The 24,941-nt window shown below is 43.9% G+C and overlaps 2 protein-coding genes across 5 annotated transcripts in view; both read right to left on the minus strand.

The window, feature by feature from the left end:
- The window catches only part of SRPX (sushi repeat containing protein X-linked), a 69,879-nt gene extending 50,312 nt beyond the window's left edge, over nucleotides 1–19,567 (minus strand). The window contains exon 1 of one of the 2 annotated variants that reach the window (XM_037902370.2): nucleotides 19,096–19,567. In XM_037902370.2, coding sequence (XP_037758298.1) covers nucleotides 19,096–19,480 — 385 coding nt within the window. In that variant the 5' untranslated portion in view covers nucleotides 19,481–19,567. The remainder of the gene's footprint in view (nucleotides 1–19,095) is intronic. The other variant, XM_037902376.2, reaches the window with a different exon arrangement.
- RPGR (retinitis pigmentosa GTPase regulator) overlaps nucleotides 7,058–24,941 on the minus strand; it is a 126,647-nt gene continuing 108,763 nt past the window's right edge. For 2 of the 3 annotated variants that reach the window (XR_005225880.2, XR_006287902.1), the window contains exon 18: nucleotides 19,583–19,648. Coding sequence is in view for 1 of the 3 variants with exons in the window: in XM_043538041.1 (XP_043393976.1) it covers nucleotides 7,122–7,193 (72 nt within the window). In the remaining 2 variants the exon portion in view is untranslated. Of the gene's footprint in view, nucleotides 7,194–19,582; nucleotides 19,649–24,941 lie in introns of those variants that run through there. The other variant, XM_043538041.1, reaches the window with a different exon arrangement.

A 24,941-nucleotide genomic window follows, 5' to 3' on the forward strand; every position in this document is an offset into this window, starting at 1 on the left:
GATTCCAAACTCTTTGGGGAAGAGACCATGATTTCCTGTGGGTCTGTCCAGCATAACAGGGCCCTGAGTTTGATTGAGATCTTCAGGAACTACTACAGCACACATAAATAATAACTACAGTAATACTAAATGTCATTCTACAGCATGTCAATTATGAACTGCAAGTTCTCTTCTCTTTCTTCCATTCCCTTCTATAATAATGGAAGAATGACTTTGTTAAGCATCCAGAGAAGAAGGAATATTCTAGGGCTGTCCTAAGACGACATATTACAATAAATTAAGAAATAATCTATTTCATTTTCATCATAGGGGCTTATTGTTGTGAGTCCATTTAGACTTGATGGGAGACTTACTTCCATTTCCCCAGCTTTGGCTCCAATTTAGGGCTATTCGGGTTCCCTCTGTGCTGTACTGTACATTCTAATTCCTTGTTATCTTTTAAAGGGTACCAGTTGAGTGTTTTTGTTCATTTAAAATACAGTTTGTATGTAATAAAACATACACTTGAACTATTAATGCTGAAATACACAATAAATTTTAAGAATACGACATTCTTGCCCACCTATTTCTTAAGAATATCTAATTTAACTGAGCATAATCAAATGGACTTTCAGGCACAAAATGAGTTTCTCTGATCAACACACTTTGCCATCATGCCCAAGAGGTCTGAAATGCCATCCTAAACCATCTAAAAGCATAGTAATGTGATTAATATAGTCTTGTATTGAGCATTCAGTCATAAACCCAGGCACACAACTGCCATTCAGAAAGATCTTTTTGTCAAAATAGTTCAAAATCATAACAAAAAAATGTGAACATTTTTATTTTCTGATAAAGCAGTGATAATCATCATTCAGATGAATTATTATTTAGCACAGTTGCCTTCTGAGTCTTTGATTAAGGTGTCAAATGTGCTACTACCTCCTTTCCACCACCATCAAAAAGCCAGAGATAACTAATGTTGCTGATATTTCTGGAAATATCACTTCACTCTGTTCTACAGGCACTCAGGCCATGTCTGCACTACAAACTATGGCTGACGCAAGTTACGTTGGCATAAAGCTGCTGCAGTTAGTATATCGCTCATGCAAGTGCATATTTGGCTCCTTGCATCGGGTTGCATATACTCACCAGGAGTGCTTGTGTTGATGACAGTGCAGTGCACCATGGGGTAAGGATCCCAGCGTGCAAACTGCCACCGTCCAGTGCCCTGTCTTTTGGGAAGTTTTGGCAATGCATGGGACGGAGGGCAGAAACAAGCTGCACAGAGCTGACTGGGAGCAAAGGGTCAAGTTCCGAGCATGCAACTTTCTTCACCCTATAATGTCATCCATATCCCATAATTTTCATGCCTTCTAAAAAAATCCTATGAACCCACATGGCCCTCCTCACTGTCCACCATCTCTGACAGAAGCATGAAGCCTGCACTCCTCTGTACTATTGTCACAAGCGTTGTAAGCACAGGACGTACAATCTTCCGGTATTTGCAGAGCCGCGAGAACCACATCAGCACAAAGATTTCATGGAGGACAGTTTGCTGTGGGACATAGTTAAAACCAGTTGAGGTTGCTGCTGGCATTCACAGAGCAGCTGCAAACAGCAAAGTGCTGCTTCTGAGCCCAAGCAAAGAGCACTGACTGGTGGGATCACATCATAATGCAGGCTTAGGACAATGAGCAGCGGCTGCAGAACTTTCAGATGTGAAAGGCCACATTCCTGGATTTGTGTGCCGAGCTTGCCCCAGCCCTCCACCGCATGGACACCAGAATGAGAGCTGCATTTATGTTGGAAACATGAATAGCGATTGCACTGTGGAAATGTGCAACACTGGATTACTACTGGTCAGTGGGAAATCAATTTTGAGTTGGAAAATCCATGGTGGGGGCTGCTGTTATGCAAGTGGGCAGGATCATTAACCACCTCCTGATATGCAGGACTGTGACTCTCAGCAATGTGCAGGACATAGGCAATGGATTTGCAGCAAGGGGGTTCCCGAACTGCAGTGGAGCAATTGATGGCATTCATATCCCTATTTTGGCACCAGCCTACCTTGCCCCAAAGTATATCAACAGAAAGGGCTACTTTTGTATGGTTATGCAGCATTGGTGGATCACCAGGGACATTTCACCAACATCAGCATGAGTTGATCAGGGAAGAGGCATAATGCTCTTATCTTCAAGAACACGGGACTCCTCAGAAAACTGCAAGCAGGGACTCTCTTTCCCAACCGGCAGATTATCATTGGTGATGTTGAAATGCCAACAGTGATCCTGGGGGACCCAGCCTACCTCTTGCTTCCGTGGCTCATGAAGCCATACACCAGCCACCTCAACAGTACCCAAAGGAAAGATTCAACTACTGGCTTAGCATATGCAGAATGACAGTTGAACGTGCTGTTGATAGGCTAAAGGTATGGTGGCATTCTTTACTCACAAGACTGGTTCTCCGTGAGAAAAATATCGCAATGGTTATAGCTGCCTGCTGTGTCCTGAATAATATCTGTGAGGCAAAAGGGGGAACATTGCCTCTGGGGTGGAGGGAGAAGGTGGAGTGGCTGTCTGCTGAATTTAAACAACCAGACACAAGGGATATTAGAAGAGCTTAACACAGAGCTATACAGCTGAAGGAGGCCTTGAAAAAAAAAAAAACTAACAGTAATGTGTTGGTATACTGTGCTTTACCTGGCCCTGCAGTTTGGGGGCCTGTTAGGAATTGTGTGGTGCACGGTGCACATCTACAAATATAACACTGTTAATGCACCTATCAATTTTGTGGTGCTTTCTGTACATTTATAATTATTAAACTGTGTTTGTCATTGATCCTATAAGTTCTGTCACACTGTACAAAAACAAGTGGGTGCTTTCTGTACCACTAGGGGCATTATGCAGAATATGTTATTAACTAATAAAGATGAATTATTTTCCAAAGAATAGAATTTTATTGAGTAGCACAACCAGTGCAAAGAAAAATCTGTGCAATTAATGGAACAGAACTTAACAAGGGAAAGAACGTTCATGTCCATTTTGGCTACACATACAACCACTGTGGCATTCACAGGTCACTATATGCAATGCTGTGGTTGTCTTTACTCTCCCCCGGTGTGGATTAGTAGGGGTAGGGATGCAGCTGCTGATGCCACTTGGGAATGTTGAGGGGGGGTGTAGGGAGGTGTTGTAACAGAGTTCTCCATGTACTGCAAAGGGAGGCGAGCCTGTGATTGTTGAACCTGTAGGTCCACAACAGTCTGCAGCATCTGTGTTTGCTGCCCAAAAATCCCCATTATGTCCTGGTGGATCTACATCTCCTTTTCCTGCTGGGACTCCTGGGCCTCTCTCTCCATACAGTCTGAAATATTCATCCTCCAGGCCTTCTGCTCGAGGTCCGAAGCAGCACTGGCTGGCAGGCTCTCATTGAACATGTCACCCCAAGTCCTCTTCCTTCTCCTCCTTATCTGGCTCAGGCGTTCCGCAGGTGTGGAGATTGTGCATGGCGCCACTCACAGCACCAGCCCTGGTGAGTATGGCCTACCAGGGGTGAGGGAAATAAGGAGGGAACTGTTTGGTCACATGAAACTTTTGAGGATATGGCAATGGCACTGAATACTGGTACCATTGTCCACAGGTGCTGGTGATTTTAGCAGATATCTCACTCCTCAGGCACAGAGAGCACAGCTGCTACTGGCACCCCGAAGCCGTGCTGGCCTATATGCTGCTAGCCTGTGTACTGCAATGGTGCCTGCCAAAGTTATTGCAGGCTCGTATGGGAGAGTGTCCTATTGTGGAGAAAGACATATGGCTGCCATCCCTAGAAACCCTTTGGAGAGGATTGCAGAGTACTTCCATGAAAGTTGCATCGAGATCGCTCAGGAGATTCGAGGGACATCCCTGTGTACAAACAAATTGCTCTGCATGGCCCCTCTGCCTAACTCCACAGGGGAGTGAAAAGCGGATAACAGCGCTACCTCATGTTGTTGTACTGGTACATCTTCTGGTACAAGCAGATTAATGAAAAGTCAATAGCTGTGTGCATCACTGTAATGGGAAATACATATACACACTTACCCATGGTTTCTTCCCCTCCACTGGGCTTGCCCAGGCTCGACTGCCAGGATTGACTGACCTACGGTGAAGATCCTGGCACAAGGCACAGCTGGATCCCCCACAGTTGCATGTCCCCCATCCACCACCTCCTCCTTCTCACTGTTCATGGCAGGGGTCTGTGTCCCGGGCTCCTCAGAGGTATCCAGAGTGGCCTGCAGGGTGGTGGTGGGCTCCCCACCAGGTCTGGCATGTAGATCTTTGTAAACGCAGCAGGTCTGTGGCTCAGCACTGGATCAATGGCTGGCCTCCCTGGCCTTCTGGTCTGCCTGCCGCAGCTCCTTCACTTTCATACAGCCCTGCGCCTGGTCCTGTTCATACTCATTCTCCTGCATCCTGCTCATAGATGGCCACAATTCTACGTCTGGTCTGTAGCTGTGCCTGCACGGCCTCTTCTCCCCCACAGCTCCAGGAGATCCAATCTCGCCTGCCAACTCCAGGCTGGTCAGCTGGGCAGTTACACACAACAATGGGGAACAGCTTGATGTGCTCGCCAAGCTGGGCTATCAGGAAAAGGCATTTAAAAAATGTTCAGGGTTTTAAGGAGGGAGGGGGGGCAGGCTTTCAGTCTCTGTGACCCCTGAGCAATGAGTTCAATACTGTAACCAGAGTGGTCAGTGTCGGGCATTGTGGGACAGCTGCTGGAGGACTGTTAGGGTTGACATAGGTAATGCACTGAGCACACTCGCACTGCTTCGACCTCAGTACATTGACTATGGCACTATGCCATTTCGGGAGGTAGTGCTACTGTGTCACCACGACAGAGCGCTTACATCATTGGGAGACAAATATAAGTGTAGACACATATGCAACTAGTTTGATGCAAGGCAGCTTACGCTGACCTTTGTAGTGTAGACCAGGCCTCAGAATATGGAACAGCCAGATGAAAATTCCATCACAGAAAACCTGTCTACTGTTATGGTTGTCATTGCTGTGTCTTCCCAAAAAGATTTTATATCAAATTACTTAAATATATTATCAAGTACTCATCACATTTAAACTCTAAACCAATATATTTTAAAGGGTGGTTCCTGATAATGATAAAAAAATAATGGAATGTGTGTCAAACAGCTGTAAACAAAACCATAAAAAGACAGAGGAAAAACTGTTTGAGAAGATGGTAGACATGACACTCCAAGGCATGATGCTAGTCATGAATCTCACACTTTCAGAGACAAGGAGATCTCAGATCTAAAAATAGCTCAAGAGCTCTTTGTGAAGGCTTTGTAACTAAACAGAGTGTAAATTCTGCATGTGTTTTCAATTATCATGATGCACTGCACATATAACAGTAACAAGAGTATTTGGCACTTACGCAGTGCTCCTCAGCCAAAGCTCTCAAAGTGTTTTATCATGGGGGACAAAAATCATTATCTCCCCTTTACCGAGGGGAAAACAGACACAGAGGTCTAGATCCTCAAAGTTATTTATGCACTCAACACCCACTGAAATCAACAGACGTTAGGCACTGACATACCTTTGAAGATCTGGACCAGAGTGGTTAAACAAGTTTCCCAAGGCCACAAAATGAATCAATAGCAGAGATGTGAATGGAACCAGACTCCCAATCTAGTATCCTATCAGCTGTAACATGCTGCCTTCAATATATTGTCTCTTTTATTCTAATACAATGATGAAGAAAATATACTGGAGACCAGGCAGTTTTCTACCAAGGACAAATGATTGTTCATACAAAAAGGAGGGATTTAACCTTACTTAGACTATGTTTTTAAAAATGACCTGCATTTTTTTCTAAAAATGATATCAGTAAGTATAATTCCACTTCACATCGTATCTGTAAGATCTGAAAAGCATACAAACAGAGGGCTCACTTGAGACTCAGGGGACTGAGCTCAGGAAGGGATCCAAGTGAAGCAAGGAGTGGCAGAGTGAAATTAACAAGATGTTGGTCAGTTTCACAGTTGCTATTCAGAACCTTACAACAGCAACACAGGTAAGAGCCAAGTCAATTTAACCTTGTTGTAGCTGCTGCTCCTGGGGAACACTACATAGCAGCAGCTGAGGTAGGCTACTGCATATGTAGCTTTCCCAAGCAGCAGCAGAGTTAAATTGACATGGCGCTTACCTATGTTGCTGTTGTGGGGTTCTCAATAGGTATTTATGGGAAGGAAAAGAACCCCAAAACAAATGGTAGTGAAGGGAGAGAGTAGCAGACTCCCCACAACTAACTGGAAGCTCTGGATATCTGGGGGTTGGTGAGAAAGCTCTTTCTTACTTCCAACAGCTAGAGGTAGAGTGCGGAGAGGAGAAGGGACTTCACATTTATCAAACATCTACTAAGCAGAAGCTGATATGAAAGATGGTGCCCCCAGTCAGGGTCCAGAGAAGCACCTTGGCAGGACACCCAATATCCTAGCCATTGGGAGCGTGTGGAGGCTGAGGAGACTGGATTTCCCACCAGGGCATCGCCTCTGGAACTTGGAGGTGAACATTCAGTCTTTAGGATCTGCCTCTGGCTAGAACATTTAGTCTCCAGCATAGGGGATGTCTGGTACATGGACTGTTTTTAATCCTAATGTGTTTTTAATCTTGTAAAATAGCCAGATGAATGCATATTAATTGTGGCCTGTTTTACTTGTGAGTGACATAGAAAAACCAGACAGAAAGAATGCATGTATTCAGATGATGAGATTCAAATTAAATATTCCTTATAAATATGCAGCAATTACTTTTTTTTCCCCACTGACCCAAAGTTAAAAACTCCAGAGGAAACTGTAACTTATTTAGGCTTATAACTCAGCTCTGACACAAGTTGGAGACAATGTCTCATCCTAGGTGGCAAGACCACGGCAACAAGTCTGACAAAGATCCTTTGAATGATGCCAGCATGGACCACAGTCCCTGGAAGGTTTAACATTGGTGGTACAGTCAGACATGGTTAACACTGACTCATATTTTGCCAGCCCACGCTGGTTAACTGTAGGCTTTCGGTAAACCATTCAGCATGACAAAGCAGTGCTGAAGAAACCTGACTGATAGAATGAATACACAACTACATTCAAACTATGATGCTATTCTTAGGGTCCGTATGTCCCAAATGTCTACTTCTTGTTCCTTAAAAGGAAATGGCATTTCCTGAAAAGACAAACAAGACAATGAGGGGAGGGGGTGGAACATAATATATTTGTCTAGCTTTATCACAAACTGACAATCTACACACCAAACTCTTCATTACATCCCTTGAAATCTCAGATGTATTATTTATACTGTAGTTCTAAGGGCCAGCTGCTTTAACCAGTCTTCTCAAATGTATGATTTGAATAATGCTGTCCATGTAAAGTTGTGCAAGAAGTACAAATTGGCAAGATCATCAAGAAAACCTTCTACACTGATAATGGTCTCCTCTGCCTAACTTGAGCAACTTCAGAGCAAGTTGTAGAAAATAATTTTCTAACTCATTCATGAAAGTTATTCAAATGCACACATATTTAATATTCACACATGGTGATAAACGTTAGCCACAACACTTCCTTAAACAAAAGATCATGCAATTTATGTCTAACTCATCTTCAGCCATGCCGTTGTAAAGCTGAAAAGCTCTCCTCTGTCTTCTTAAAGCATTTTTATACATTTATAATTCAAATCTGGAAGCTGTGGTGGCTGAAACAATGCAGTAAATATTAATAACCCATTTCAACATACCTATATTATCTACAGAGGGCTAATTAGAGGAACTACCAGACTATGCATTCTCCTCAAGAAAGCAATTGCAATTTCTCATATCAGAGAATACCATCACTGCGTCTCTGAAAGCTACCTGCAGCATCAGAGCTGTCAGGTTCCACTACTCTTGAGGAGGAGCGTAAGTAGCACACAAATGTTTAAGCTATCTCAGAAAGGAAAAATGATGTGTGAACATTTCATGCATCCATACGCTCTCCCCATTTTCATTCATATGCCCAGCCTGATTTAGACAGGGCGGTTTGCCCAGGGTTCTCACAGGGCCTAATCAGAAGCCCACGGAATCCAACAGAAGTCTCTCCATTGACTTCAATGGGCTTTGGATCAGGCCCCTACTGACTGAATAGGATACAAAACAACGTCACAAAAAATGTCCTATTTAACCCGCCTTGACTTGGAGTGGTTTGCAGTGTCTCAGCAACGTGGTATTTTTGCAAGGGCTGCCATGTTGTACTCCACAATTTACACTTTAATTTAATAAACTAGCCCTTATGATTATGAAGATAATGCTGAGGAGATTAAACGAGCATAACCCATGTGATGATGTCAGCCTAGCTCTGCAAAGAGCCAGCTGAAACGATACACCGGGGAGGTGTGAAAAGGCCATGTCCCTCTCTCAGCAAGGTGCCCAAAAATGATAAATTATCTATTTCAGTGTGGATTAATGCATGTGTCTGGAAAGAGAAGGAAGGGTCTCCAAGCCCCACCCTGGGAAAGTCAGGCCTGCAGAGCCCTGCTAGCCCCACCAAAGCACATGCAAACCCAAGGAGCCCAGTAGAGCACATAGGATCATATTTTAAACAAGGGGCCCTGTCTGCTATGAATGGTCCCTCATTTAGACATCTCAAATGGATGGCATTTGTCTTGGGGGTGGAGCTTGGAAGTGTACCCCCCCCCCAAATGTGACTGCTATATTAACCTATGAGGGGAAAAAGAGAGAGAGAGAGGAGTTGAAGATAGCGCCAAGACTGAGAAACGGGTGGTAGGATAGACAGTGTTTTCAGCAGTAACAAAAGGGATACAAGGAGAGGACCTGGCAGGAAAGTGTTTTGGAAATGATATTCTTTATCCGAGGAGCCAGCTCCGTGGGCGCCGCCAATGAGCTGATCAGTGGCTCGGGGAGGAGCTTAGGGGAGGGGGAGAGCAGTGAGCGGCAGGTGGGCAAAGGCCTCGGGGAGGGGGTGGAGTGGGGCAGGGAGAGGGAGGAGCCTTGGGGGGAGGGACTGAGCAGGGCCAGGGCCTTAGGGCAGAGTGGGGGTGGAGCACCTGGGGAAAAAATAAAAGTCAATGCCTATGTTCTTTATTATTATTTGTTCTGTGGTAGTGCCATGAGGCCCCAATCACAGATCAGGACCCCATTGTGCTATACACTGTACAAACACAGACCTAAACAATCGTCTGTGCCCCAGAGAGCTTACAATCTAAGTATAAGCCAAGAGACAATAGGTAAACATAATAAAAACAAACAAGGGGAGCAGCACATACAAATGAAACAACACTGGCCAGCATGATAGGCTGTTGGTTTCAGCACACCAGCAGCCTAACCGTTGTCAAGTAGTTTGCAGACATCGCCGCAAAGGAGAGTTTTAAGAAGGGATTTGAAGGAGGACAAAGAGGTAGTTTTGCAGATGTTTAAAGGGAGCTCATTCAGAGTGTGGGAAAAAGTGTGAAGGGGTGTGTTTCAAAATTTAACAAATGGACCACAAAGGCTGGCATGTTGAGTATTAGGTGGCAGCAACACATCCAGAAGTTGTTAGAAAGACAAGCTGAGATACAACAAAAAGAAAAGGAGGACTTGTGGCTCCTTAGAGACTAATACATTGGTTAGTCTCTCAGGTACCACAAGTACTCCTTTTCTTTTTGCGAATACAGACTAACACGGCTGCTATTCTGACACCTGGGATACAACAAAGTGAACAGAAACACCAGCTCAGACCATAAAACCACTAGTGATTCTTTTCTCATGGAATAATCTTTTCAGCAGAAACGTCCAATGTTAATATTAGCTAGTATCAAGTTGTTTGATATATTCAGCTATGCATGCTGGTCATCTTACTTTATCACTCCCATCCTAAAAGCCCTCTCTCTCTTCACTATGCAGGATTTATAGCATGGACATCAACTTAAACATTTGTCTTTGGAAAAAAAAAAAGCATTGCTACCAAGTAACCCCTAATATTATACAGTAACTCCTCACTTAAAGTCGTCCCGGTTAACGTTGTTACTTTGCTGATCAGTTAGAGAACATGCTTGTTTAAAGTTGTGCAATGCTCCCTTATAACGTCGTTTGGCAGCTGCCTGATTTGTCCACTGCTTGCAGGAAGAGCAGCCCGGTGGAGCTAGCTGGTGGGGGCTTGGAACCAGGGTGGACCGGCAGCCCCCCATCAGCTCCCCGCTCCCCTAAGTTCCCTGTGCAGCAGCCGCCCAGCAGGCTATCAATTGCCAGGCACTTCAGCTGTCCCTCCCGCCACTGCCATGTGTTGCTCCTGCCCTCTGCCTTGGAGCTGCTCCCGGGAGCCTCCTGCTTGCTGTGCAGGGGAGGGAAGAGAGGGAGGCTAATGTCAAGGTGTCCCCCTCCCCCCTGCTCCTGCACCCCACTTACCCCATCTCCATTTGTGGGGCGGGGGGGGAGACACGACAGGCTCAGGACGGAGGGAGCTTCCTGGGAGCAGCTGCCATCTCAACTTGCTGATCTGCTTAACAAGGCACTGTACTTAGAGTGGGGTCAGTGTACTTAAAGGGGCAATGCGCATCTCTCTCTCTCTCACACACAGAGTGTTTGTCTCTGTCTGCCAGGCTGTCTCCCCTCCCTCCATTCATGCTGCCTTGTAGAGTGTGAGGCTACATTAGCAACAATGGGTTAACCCTTGAGGGCTCAGCCAAAAGCTAGTTCATAATTTAGCAGCAAGACATTCCTTGGGAAATAACCCATCCTCTTCCACACTCTGACTTCACCACCTCAACCAAGCTTCACAATCATCATCGCTGTGTACAGTATTAGTTTGTTTGTTTAAAGTTTATACTGTGCATGTGTGTATATATCTATATCTATAGTCTTTTGTCTGGTGAAAAAAATTTCCCTGGAACCTAACCTCCCCTATTTACAATAATTCCCATGGGGAAATTGGATTCGCTTAACATCGTTTCGCTTAAAGTCGCATTTTTCAGGAACATAACTACAACATTAAGCAAGGAGTTACTCTACTATGACTGAGAAAGAGAAATATTCTTCTCTTTTTAAAGTTTATTTTCTGCATTTGACAGCACTTCGTGTCAAATCAGTATCTACTTTTCCCTGTATAGTCACTTTCGCTTGTTTACCTGTGTCTTTTGCATAGCAAAAGAAAGGAGAAAAACATTAAAACAAACGAGCGAGCAAGAAAGCCCACCCACAACAAGAAACCTGGCCAAACAAGTTAAAACATATTACAGGGGAACTTAGGGGCAGGACAACTTCATCAGAATGATTTGTTCGTTTTGTAAAACTGAGCAGTTTCATGTTGACAGAATCCCCTTAAAAACATGAGAAATCACCCTGCCCATCTTCATATGAAGACAAAACAATACATCAGAAGTTTAGGTTATTTAAAGCTCCAGGAAATCTCAGTTTATGAGCAGTTATTTCAAGTTACAGCAGAGATCAGAATCATGGAAGTTAAGAGAGATAATTTGGAACCACTTTTAAGGTCCTGCAACATAATTTTTTACTCTGAACAACTTTTATGGTGCTCCTTTAAATATAATTAATAGCTAGAAACATTGGAAGAGTGCTCACTGCCAGCCAGCAACACTGTATGCACTAACCTTTTAATTTACTGAACTAAAAAAAAGTCCATGCCTTGATTAAAAGATGATTTCTCAAAATTTCCCAGCATTTCACTCCCGGCAAAATAAAGTAAGTCAGAGACTGACCAGGTCCAATTTGAAACCTGAAACAGCAAACATGTGTTTGAGGCTACCTAGTATTCTTTGCCCCAGATGCTGTCACAGCCCCTGTATAACATAGTCTTCATCACCTTCGTAGATGGCATCAGAGATAGCTGCTGATACCATGTTAAGGAATTATCAATGAATCGTCTCTGCAGTAACCCAGTCTCAAGCAATGTTTGATTTTTAACTTGGATATATACAAGCAAGACATCCAGCTTCGTTGGTTAGACTTGGAGCACATCCGTGTAAAAGAATGCATATGACCATTGCTTGAATGGCTTTTACACAGATATCCAAAGCCCGTAAAAGCTGTCAAGATGCCTGAAATGCTGCTGAAGTCCACGTGTAGCTCCAGTAATATGCTCTACTCTAGCATCTAAATGTGCCTGAAACATAAATTATACTTTTCACCTATGTAGCACTTTTTATCCATTAATCTCAAAGCACTTTTACAGAGCTAGGTATTATTACTATTCCTATTTTACAGATGGGGCAATTGAAGCAGAGGGAGGCTAAGTGACTTGCCCAAGGTTGCACAATGAATAAATGACATGGCTGGAAATAGAAACCAGGTCTCCAGACTCCTAGCTCAGTGTCTTATTCAATGCACTAGTTTCATATGATAATAGAGCACTGGCACAACAGTGTTCCTGGTTTTGTACTCCATATCTTTCTCAGCCACAATGTGACCTGAACTGTACCCATTCTATTTGCCCTGACATTCCCGGAAGGAATTTGTTTTCTATCATTTGTTTGTAACAACTATTTTAGCCTACTGCTATCTATGGGAGATGACAAAACCTCAGTAAAATGCATCTTCTCATTATCAAATTGTTTGTGAATCCGTAGCTTTAATATTCCAAATGGTAGTGTCATAAATATAAAGGGAAGGGTAAACCCCTTTAAAATCCCTCCTGGCCAGAGGAAAAATCCTCTCACCTGTAAAGGGTTAAGAAGCTAAAGGTAACCTCGTTGGCACCTGACCAAAATGACCAATGAGGAGACAAGATACTTTCAAAAGCTGGGAGGAGGGAGAAAAACAAAGGGTCTGTATCTGTCTGTATGCTGCTTTTGCCGGGGACAGAATAGGAATGGAGTCTTAGAACTTTTAGTAAGTAATCTAGCTAGGTATGTGTTAGATTATGATTTCTTTAAATGGCTGAGAAAAGAACTGTGCTGAACAGAATGACTATTCCTGTCTGTGTGTCTTTTTTGCAACTTAAGGTTTTGCCTAGAGGGATTCTCTAGGTTTTGAATCTAATTACCCTGTAAGGTATCTACCCTCCTGAATTTACAGAGGTGATTCCTTTACTTCTATTAAAAGTCTTCTTGTAAGAAAACTGAATGCTTTTTCATTGTTCTAAGATCCAAGGGTTTGGGTCTGTGGTCACTATGCAAATTGGTGAGGATTTTTACCAAACCTTCCCCACGAAGTGGGGTGCAAGGGTTGGAAGGATTTTGGGGGGAAAGACGTGTCCAAACTATGTTTCTGAGTAAACCCAGTTAAAGTTTGGTGGTGGCAGTGGAAATTCCAAGGGCAAAGGGTAAAATTAATTTGTACCTTGGGGAAGTTTTAACCTAAGCTGGTAAAAGTAAGCTTAGGAGGTCTTCGTGCAGGTCCCCACATCTGTACCCTAGAGTTCAGAGTGGTGAAGGAACCTTGACAGGTAGTCATAGGCATCTTTGTTTATTGCAGCAGAGATGAACTGTAACAACCAATAAAATGGATTCACTAATTTGTAGATGCAAGTAACTTGTCAGCAAGAGCTGTCTTGCATGTCTCCTTTGCCATCACCAATGCTTGCATACATATGCCCATCCAAGCCATTATGTGGTTGTTTTATGTACACTACAGAATCTCGCTAGGGATGTCTATTTTAATGCAGGTAAAATAAGAGCTGGCCATCTCGTATACTCAGTGATTTTTTTTGAAACCTCGCCCTTTTTTTAATATGATCTCATGTTTGGTTTCTCATCAGTACAAAATTCCCAAGATGTTGCTGAATTGTTAGTAGGCTAAGTCTACCCATCAGAGGACTTAACAGCTCTACTGCGCAGGAACCTTTCAGTAAAGTGGGTTGGGCAGAAAAAGATTGGTCACGTATAGAGGTTACTATGGTTTACTGTTTGACATACTGTACTGTGTCATTTTCTGTAACACCTTCCTGCAGGTACACGAAATTAGGATCTGTAAATAGAAGGCATAGCTGGCCAAAAGTAAAACTCTTGTTCTGCATTAGGATTCATGGGTGCAGCTGCCACTGAACTCGACAGGAGTGGTTTATGCACATCCAAAAGCACTAAGAGATCCCACATACACACACTATTTTCTCCATGATTATTAATAAAAAGACAGCAGACCCTATCTGGAAACAATTCTTAGACACCCAGGACAGGAAGCTGAAAGCCATGTGTTTCACCGCACAAGTAGTGTAGGTATTTCCAGAATTCCTCTATAGCATGGACCAGCGGATAGGGCCTTAGACTGAGAATCAGGAGATGGGGCTAGGTTCTAATCCCAATTTTGCCAATAGCCTGCTGCATGACCTCAGCAAGTCACTTAACATCTCTTCTCAGTTTCCCCTCTCATCCTTTGTCTGTTTAGGTTGAAAACTCTTCAGGGCAGAGACTGTCTCTATGCATGTACAGCAGTTGTGGCTTCTAGGCATTACTGTAATACAAATAATAATATTTGAAAACAGCTATTGTTTTTCAAAAACCAACCAAACTAGGAGGTTGAGAAATATCACGATGTGAGTATATACATATAGCCTTCCTCAAAATAATCAATTTAAAAAAGTTTTTGACTGCTTTGTTTTCAATATTTGAAACACTTCTTAAATTGTTTTCATACCTTTCTCTTCAAGCCAGTCACTCAAAAGATTCATGGTCCATCCACTGGTCACTTACGTTCCGTTCCTGTCTGAGATCTCTTCTTTAAAACTGTGCCTACTTACTATGAACTTTATTTTAGATATGATTTTCCTCATTTCCATCCACTGAAACTGATGTGAAGAGAGCACATTGAGTTCCTCTCATGAATATCATATACTCATTCAGTGTCTTATTATTTCATTCCAAGGATCCCAAAGAACTGGCTGAAATATATACATACAGGAATCACTTTACCGCTCAAGACACTGTTAACATCTGTCCCCTCCCCTGGTTACTGCACTACTGGAAGGTGCTCAGATACTATGGTGATGAGAGCAGTACAACCACCTTTTTTTTGAATGGTTACAACTCAGGACTTTAGCCATCTTGCTGAACTATCCTAAAGCCTACAACTGCCTAAGGAAAAAGATCAGAGGAAGGAACCTCCACAGGAAGAGACTGCAAAGAGCAGAAGTCTCCAAGGAAGAATTCCACTAATTATTTTCCCTCTCAAATCCCTGAAAAGAAGATTTGGGCCAAATACCAAAAGAATAAAATAAAGAGCAGAAAGGACTCCTGTATTTAAAACTTCATCAGAAAGACTTCGCCACAGTAAACTGCATGGAACTGAATTTAACCACTTCCAAATGACAGAGCTGAATTAACCTGCTGGGATTTGTTACAAGGAATCTAGGTATTCTGAAGCTGACACTATAATCGTTTTGATGATTAGCAAAAGTGATAGGAAAATAAAGGAGTATGTGAATATCCCATAGAATTATCCAAACAAGGTTCAAGTAATCTTGACTTGAGTAGTTTTTACTGCATGCCATCAGAACCATCAACCGCTATTCAAAGACTTCTTTTCACAATGCCTTGATTAAAGTAAGTATCTGAAGCGTGGTGTGTAGAATACTGTCAGAGCCAGCGCTAGGCATAAGCAAACTAGGCAATTGCTTAGGGCCCTGAGCAGCTCAAGGGACTCCCCATTCTCTTTTTTAGTATGTGTTGTGGGGAGGTCTCAAAATATTCCTGCTTAGGGCCCCCAAAGGGTGAGCACTGCTTTTGAATGCTGTATACTGTTGAATTCAGAATATGGAGCCCAGAAACACAGCATTGCTAATAAGTTGGCAAGCTGAACTGTCTCACTTCAAGAGCAGTAGCCAAAAAAAACTATTTTCCATGTTTAGGTAACAAATTATTATTGAAATAACAGAAGCTCTGCCTGGATCCAACACAGGGTGCTTTTCTTTATCAGCAGAAACGACCAATTACCAAATTCTTTGACTGCAACAGAGAGTTAAAATGGATGTACTGTATGATTTGTTTGTATTTAATATAGCATTGACACAATGAGATTTTTTAATTCATCATTTAAAAGTCTATCCATGTCTACTCAAAGGTGTTTCACATTTAACGGCTGACAATTCTAGATTAAAGTAACTCCAAGGGAGAAAAGAAAACACTTATTTACAATTACAGTAGATTTTATATTGACCAAAAAGAAATATTTGAGAAGAAAACAAACATTTTTATTATATTAAACGATAAGGCCAATGGAATGTGTAATCTTTTAACTATACAGTAGGTTTATCAATACAGTTGCTACTGATTTTCACTGCCTCGGAGTCTTCGCCACTACAAGTAAAAGGAAAATTGGAATTTCAAATGCAATGAAAGCTGAGACAAGCACGCCATTGTGCAGTCAACTCAAAGATTATGAGCAAAGACTTGGATTTTTGAAGTCTGGGTAAGCAGAGACTGGACACAGAGCAGTAGCGACATGTTTGGGCTCTCAAGAGAAAAGCCAAACACTGGATATTAGCATTTTCATGCAGACCAGATAAAGAATAGCATCAACATGACCTGCAATGTAAGGCGCTCAACTGTCCTCCCAAGCAAAAAAACAGAATCTGGCAGCAGCAACTCTCAGAGAAATGGCAGTGCAGATATTTCTGTTGACTTCATTGAATTAGCAATTGATGTTTCTAATACCTTAGTGTTTATTACAGAAACAATGCAAATTTGTGTTCCAGCATCTTTGTGTTGGAAGGAAATTAACTGAAACATGCCAACAAAAATAGACAAACTTCAGCTCATTATAATAGTCACATATCTAATTTTAAAAAGAAAAGGAATACCTGTGGCACCTTAGAGACTAACAAAATAAGTACTCCTTTTCTTTTTACGGATACAGACTAACACGGCTGCTACTTTGAAACATATCTAATTTTACTATCCCCAAAGATCAGGACTATTGTTCAAGCAAAGAATGCTCCTGGACCCAAAAAACAACTTATATCAACAATGAGCAGAGGTTCTACAATTGTAGATTCCTGGATTACATTATGAATCACATTTACTTGTTTACTGCTTCTATCTTCTGTGATCCTAGACAAATACATCCTTAGCTGAATTGACAAATACCCATTAGTTTTGAACAGCTTTGTTTTTGTGCATTAATTTCAGATGGGTAGATCTGTTACCATTTTGACATACCTTAATTTGGCAAGATAGCTGTTTTAAAGGAGCAGAGAGCTACAGACTCTGATTTCCTTTTGCCTTGGGAATGAACGCAAATTTCAGTTTCCAGCTTAAAACTTGATAAAATACATGTGATACTTTGAGAAAGACAGCATTAGAATAAGTGCAGTACAGTTTTTTAGGAGTATGATGGCTACAACATACCTATTTATGGTCCAGTTGTGGCACTTCACAAGATTATTCCAAAATACTTTTAGTTTAATTAATCTCTAATTAAATTAAAACAATTAACAAAAACATACAAAAGCAACCTGCTGTAACTACTAAGAAGCAAAACTACATCACCATGCAAACTTTCTGTCACTGAAAATGTAAACTAAGATTAACCCTCTTTGTGCCCAGTCACAGATGGGATATCGGGAAGGGAAGCTAGATGAAGAAATCCTCAGTAACCCTATATTAAGTACTGAGATCCTTAAAGAACATTGGGAAGCTGAGAGGTCCCACATTTGCCCTTCTCCTCACCTAAAAATACCACAGATATTCCATGCTCCTTACATGGACTTCTATGTGCACCTTAACTGTCTTCCACCAGCTTTACAGGAAAAAGGTGTGATGAGTCAAGGTACCATACCTTTAGGCCTGCATCAACAGAGCAGGAAACGCAGAGCAGTGGGTAGATATGCTGGCTTTGGTCCCTTAATTTAAGTGTTATTGTAGCCATTATTTTGGAAGGCTGATAACCTTTGACAACATGAATGTGCATTGTGGAACCAACATAGACACTGTCTCTTTAAGACACTGTCTTTTTGAAACCAAAAAATTGCAGTTTTAAAAACAAATAATCCAAAAAGCTCTGTCACAGAGAAATTTAATGTAATGTTTTAACCCACTTTTTTTTAGAACCAGCAATTAAAAAAAAATAAAAATAGGTGTGCAGACCTCCTTCACATTCCCATATAGCAAGTAAGTAACAAACACTACTTCAAGAGCCCTCTTCTGATAGCTTTTATGATGCTGGTACAAATGCAGGGAGCTAAAAGAACAAGAAAGGCTTTGTTCATTTCAGTGCCACGAGAAACACAAAGTAAATCCATGTTTGCCAAATAAAATAGCACACATTTGTCAAACAGTAAGAGGGTGCCACAAAGAATGGAAAATCAATAAATATTAAAAAGACATTAAAAAGCAGATGACACTGGGCTTGTGTTTCTGTAAAAACATGTGTAGATCACTTAATATTTTACTAGTGCAAACTAAGAGATCCCATACGTTACCTCTCCCCCACACCCCCAGGACTGTACTTTCTTCAGAAAGGGCTGACTTCAATGGAAATACAGAAAGCCTTTCCAGGCTAGTAACTCTGCCTCTCAGTGTCTAGTTTGCACAGGGCTTAGTCCTGGAAAGATGCGAGACTTCAATGTCAACAGAGGAGCTGGGAAGGAGTTGCAACATTGCCTGCCAGCCAGGGCAACAAGAAATGCCCAGCACGCCTCTACAGTCTACGGTGAAGTTAGATGTTTGCAAGAGTTTGTGCGAGAGATTTTTACAGCTACTCCCACGTCAACAGACCAGCGTTTGAATGAACTCGAGGAGCCCAGGCAGGGGACCGCTCCTGGGTCTATCTGTGCGCAGGGAAATCAAGGCACGTTGGTATCCCGCTCCCGTCCCAACCCAAGTCACACAGCAGGCCGGGGGAGGGGGCGCTGGGCTACGCAGGGGAGCAGCCAAGCTAACACCTGGCGAAGGGGGGCTCGGCGAGGGAGGACTCCGCCCGGAGTCCAGCGGGGTGCACCTAGGCTGGGCCAGGAGAGGCTAGAAACGGACGCGTCCCTCTCCGAGGAGCCTGGCCAGGGGCTGTTGCTGCAAAGGAAGGCGAGTGACTGCGGAGCCCCTGCCCCGCTGCAGCAGCGTCTCAGGGCTGGCAGCCCAGGCTCCCCTGGCCGGAGCCCCCGCCCCAGCAGAGGCGCCCCCGGCTGCAGCAGGGTAAGGCGCCCCGCTCCCCTACCTTCGTACGCGAGGCTCAGGCACACGTCCAAGGCCAGCAGCCAGGCTAAGCAGAGCAAGCGGCTCCCCATGTTGCGCGGCTGAGTCCCTTCCCCGCCGGAGGCTGAGTGACTAGGGGGCAGGCGGAGGAGCGGGACAGAGACATTCTCCGCGCGGGCTCGGGGGCTCGGCGGCAAACTCCTCCCTCCTCCTGCTGCCGCCGCAGCTCTGAGCTCCCCCAGCCCGCGCCCCCCAGCGGCCCGGGACGCCGCGCCGAGCTGCAGGGAGCCTGTGGCCCAGCTGCCTTCCCAGCCTCTCCCGCCAAGTCTCACTCCTTTCAGATGCATTTGAAGGCGGCTCTCGGTTCTCCCTCTGGCGGAGTTTGCAAGAGTTCCTGTAGGAGCCATGGACGCTCAGAGCCCTGATCGCTGGCTGGTCTCCCGCCTGGAAACGATCAAAGCCCCACACCCCAGGGCTATCATACCCGGTCCCGGGCAGACAATACCTACCTCTGACAGACAGCTCGGGGGGCTCTCTCTGTTACACCTTGCCAACGCTGGCATAGCTCGGCCTGCCTGCAAGAGACTAGGAGTGAACTGAAAGGATTTTGTTACAGCTCTCTTCCCTCCCGCCCTCCAGCAAAATCACAAGACAAAGGATCCCACCCTGATATACACGCAGCAGTTTACTGCTTGGGACCCCCACCACACGGCTTGCCTCTCAATCCCCACACTGAAATGAGGGACATCATTGTTTTCTTGAACACACAGTTTTGTTTTGTTTTTTAATTACATACAAGCTTGTAAATAGCCTGGACCTTATTACAATGGAACTAAATGATTTTGGGTACTAAAAGCACGTTATGTGGAAAACCACTATTTAAAAGAAAAAGACTATTTGTTCTGATCATAGAATATTAGAAATGGAGAGATGCAAGAGACCCTTAGGGGAGATCAAGTCCAGCCCCCTGTACTGAGGCAGGGCCACAGTTACCAGTCCCCTGTGTCAGTGCACACCCTCCCCTCTGTTTCCCATGTCAGAGACATTGGCTCCAAATGCATCCTCCCCAAGCCATCCACACCCACAGCCCAACTTGGTCTATGGCAAACTTTCTCAGCTGCATGCTACTCTAGAAGGGAGTGGGGCAGACACAGCACCACATGTATCAGGCAAGGTGGAGGTATCTACCACTGGGTGTGGTTGTGTCCAGGTGCCAATGTGGGACTTTCCAATAGCAATGTGGGACCAAAGGACAACTTTACAAATCAGGGCCAGATATGAGAAGTCCTGCTCTATGCAGGACACTTGAGAGGGATGCCATCTGGCATTGACTCAGCCATTTGCAAGCTGGGATCACTACCCTCTTTAGTGTGGGAACAGTGGGAGGAAGCTTGCCATGAGATCTCCTTCCACCTACACTAGTGATTACCAGTCCAGATCCCCTTTCAGGAGCTGTATGAGGGGAAGGCAATATGCTACTAGTTCCAATCCTTTCTCTGGCAACAGTGAACCAGAGAAAGAAGCAAATGGGTGCCAGCTCAGAGCTCCTCCTGTAACAGCAGTAGGACAATAGGGATGGCACTCACTGCCAGTTTAGGCCTGGAAAATTCCATTCCCCACAGCCCCCATTTCAGATGCCCTGCACTTGAGCTGCTTTGGTTGCTCAGAAGTTTCCAGTATTGCCAACCTCCAGTGCTCAAAAATCATGAATCAAGCACCCCAAACCATGAGATTTTTAAAAAAAGTATTTTTTGGGGGGGGGGGTATTTGTCCTTGGGTTTTGAGGTACGAGGCTACTCTTGTGTCACATTTTTAGGCTCTCCTCCATAAGCAGAAGGGACAGAAACTTTACTTTGTTTTTTTAAATGAAAGCTGAGATTCTCATGTTCAGTAACTCCTCGCTTAACATTGTAGTTATATTCCTGAAAAATGCTACTTTAAGCAAAACGATGTTAAGGGAATCCAATTTCCCCATAAGAATTAATGTAAATAGGAGGGTTAGGTTCCAGGGAAATTTTTTGCACCAGACAAAAGACTATACAGTAATCACTAATCTAAAAGAGTTGGGACTTTAAGAAAAATATCAAAGTTTGCAAAACTTATGATAAAAAACATGGGAACTGGCAACACTATGTTGGCAATAGCTAGAATAAGAACTCATCTTCCTCCACTCTAGAAAGGAAGCATCTGATGTGGGTAAAAGAATGTTGAAGGGATAGTGTAAGGGAGTGGAGTCCTGCTGGCATGTAGCCTTCAAAGACGGTGCAGGCCAACAGTATAAAAGGAGAGAGATTCCAGCCAAGGCCTGGGAGCCCAGGTCAAGACAACAGCAGGATTTGCAGCAGGCCTCTGCAGAACAGGGAAAGGTGCCAAACTGGGAGAGGGAGTTTTCTTTTTCTGAATTATTTTTTTAAAGGGCATCAGTTTTCTCATGGAGGATAGTCACCGCTCAGAGAGTGATGTTTGAAAACAAAGCAGAGAGACTAAAACCAGGACACTGCACATAAATCCTCCATAGTAGGACTCAGGGAGGGGTGTCAGAGGCTGGGCTAAAAGATCAGGGGTATCATGGTCCCTGTGTGTGTTTGTTTACCAACATGTTTTCTACGCACATGCAGCTTATTCTTGCCGAGCATAGGATTAATCTGCACAGAGTAGTGTTGTATCAAGAACCATTGTCAGCAGAATCAAGGATGTAAAATTTCTTGCAGATAATTTCTGTTCTCCTAGCATTGTCCCCCCAGATTTCTGACATCTGGGCTGCTCTCCTCCCTTTGCAGCTCACAAAGGCAGATCAGAGTTTTGGAGTTGCATGGTCTGGCCATGCCCTCTCAGTTCCAGCTTCCTTCCAGCTGAGTTATTCCCAAACTGTAGAATTTGCATAACATCATTAATAACAAATAACAAAGTAACTATACAAGGAGACAGTCATATCATAACAATCCCGCTTAGTATCTGACCCTTAACTCATGAGCCATCCAGGACGGGTAGAATTGTGGGAGATGCTGCTACCAGAAAGGAAATTATCAGTGTGAAATTTTCCTTTCAGCAGCTCAGTATCTCCCATAGTTCTTGACATCTGGGAAGTAGTGAGCAATGAACAGATGTAAGGAGGGTTATAGAAATGGTCAGAAAAAGGAAAACAATATCCTTCCCCATCCATATTTTCTCAAACTGCAAAATCATTTCTGGGCAAACCGGCAGCACCTTCCTGCCAAAGGAAGTCCACCTTGTAGTTATTGATAAAAATGGTAGCATTTGACCAGGTGGTTGCCTTACAAATTTCCGCTGTGGATGAATTAGCTCTTTCCGCCCATGAGGTTGCCAGAGATCAAGGAGTGTGCCCTTTTGGAACCAGAATCTCCAATGCCTTGTACACTTCCACAATGCATAGTCTTATCCACCTAGCAACAAACGACTTTCAAGCTCTGAATCCTTGGCATTTCAGATGAAAGGATACAAACAGGGCACTTGATCTCCTCATGGCCTCTATGTTTGAAGTACATTTTCAGAGCCCTTCTGACAACTAAGGTGTGCCACCTCTGCTCAGTGGATGCTGTGGCACTGGACAGAATGAAGATACAGTAGAACCTCAGAGTTATGAACACCAGAGTTACAAACTGACCAGTCAACTACACACATTTGGAACTGGAAATACACAATCTGGCAGCAACAGAGACCAAAGAAGAAGCAGCAGCAGCAAATACAGTACAGTACTGTGTTAAACATAAACTACTAAAAAAAATGGAAAGCAGCATTTTAATTCTGCATAGTAAAGTTTCAAAGCTGTATTAAGTCAATGTTCAGTTGTAAACTTTTGAAAGAACAACCATAATGTTTTGTTCAGAATTATGAACATTTCAGAGTTACGAACAACATCCATTCCCGAGGTGTTCGTAATTCTGAGGTTCCACTTTTGAACCATCTCTTAGGAAGTGTGGAAAAATGTGGAAAGAACACTTCTCTTTAGGGATAAACGATTCCAGAGTTCTGAGCACCACCTTCTCCTCATGTAACATGCAGTAAAGTTTCTGTGTAGGGAGCGCCGCTAGCTCCAACACTCACCTGGCCAACATAATGGCCAGCAGAAAGCAAGTTTTGATAGACAAATAAAATGCTGACACTGACATCAGTGGTTCAAAGGGATGGTTTGTCAGGACTCTCACTACAAGTCCCACTTGGGAAAAAGAGGTCCAATTGGCTAACCAGACTGCCCTACAGAATCTGGCTACCTGGCGGTTCTCTGCCTCAGAACCCGCAGATCCTGTGAACATCACACTACTAAGGGCAGACACCTGATGTACAGTGGTGCTAAGTTGGAGACTTTTGTCGAAGCCAAAACCAAGATAGCCAGAATTCCTGAATTTCTAGGGCTTGCTTTGTGTTCCTGGCACCAGCCCCAAAACTTGGTCCAGACAGAGGAGTATGCTTTCAAGGTCAATATTCTTTGAGAAGAAAGAACTGTTCTGATGACACTGGAGGACAAACCCAACAATATTAGAGCTTCCCTTTCAATAGCCAGGCTGTTAGATGCAGCCGGTTCAGTTCCGGATGAAGCAGAGGACCTTGTGAGAGGATGTCCTATGTTTCTGGGAGCTGTAGAGTGGTCCCAATTTCAGCTCTATCAGGTCTGAAAACCAGGGTCTCCTCAGCCAAAGTGAAGTTACCAATATTACTGTCTCCTGTTCTCGCTTTATTTTCTGGACCACCTCCCCTAATAATGGGAAAGGTGGAAATACACAGAGGAGGCCCTAAGGCCATCTGTGTGATAGGCCATATGTCCCCATGGATCTGGGGTCCACTTTTCTACAGTGAAGTACTTTTGTGAACCATGTTAACATAGTTCACAAATAAGTTGGTTGAGGTCAGGCGGAATAATTAGACGATTAACTCAAAGACTACCTGATTCAGGCACCACTCAGAGTTGTTCACCTTGCACCTGCTGAGCCAGTTCACCTTCTGGTTCAGGTCTCCCTTTATGTGAACTACCCTGAGGGAGAGGAGAGAATGCTCTACCCACTGCACGTTTTCCATTGCTTCATCGTGTAGTGCTGGGCTTCTTCTTTCCCTCCTGAGTTGTTCAAATATGTGACCGCGGTTGTGTTGTCTGACTGAATCAGAGCGTGGTTCCCCTCTAGGCTGAACTGGAACTTCATAGTGCCAGCTTGACCGCTCTCCGTTCTAAAAGGTTTATGCTGCGGGTCCTTGCCTCCAGGTTCTTAATGCCTTGAGCTGTTTGGGACCCCAGGTGTGCTCCCCAGCCCTCCAGGCTGGCATCAGTTGTAAGGATCAGGAGATCTGGAAAGGGGATCTGCAAGGCATATGGGAGTGCCCTTGCAGACATTGCCCTCAGGGGGCTGATCACCATTTGATCATCTGTGTCAGAACCCACACTTGATCTGTCATGCATTCCAAGTGTCCCCCTCATACCTTTAGGATAAAGCCCTGAAGGCACCTGATGTGCGATTACCCCCATGGAATGATCCCCAAGCATGATACTAGGAGGCCTAGGAGTTGAAGGCCCAGTGCAATACTGGGCGTCTTACAGTTCCAAAACAAATGCAAGGAGGTCTTCAATCTTCTGGTACCTCTCTAGAGACGGATATATCCTTGCTATCGAAGTGTCTGTGCCCACTGCCAACTGAGTTATTTGGGTGGGCAGAATCAAGGAGCTTTTCTTGATGCTGATAATAAAGCCATGCCTCTGCAGGAGATTCAAGGTCAGTTATGTAGCTCTGTGGGCCGCTGCTTGGGATGGAGCTCTGATTAAGATGTCACCCAGAAAGGGGTTCTGGTGGAACCCTGTGACTCTGGGTATGATCACCACCTTTGTAAAGATCGGGGGAGGGGGGCAAGGATGAGTAAAAT

The sequence above is a fragment of the Chelonia mydas genome, chromosome 1 (assembly GCF_015237465.2).
Source record: "Chelonia mydas isolate rCheMyd1 chromosome 1, rCheMyd1.pri.v2, whole genome shotgun sequence".
NCBI classification, from domain to species: Eukaryota; Metazoa; Chordata; order Testudines; family Cheloniidae; genus Chelonia; species Chelonia mydas.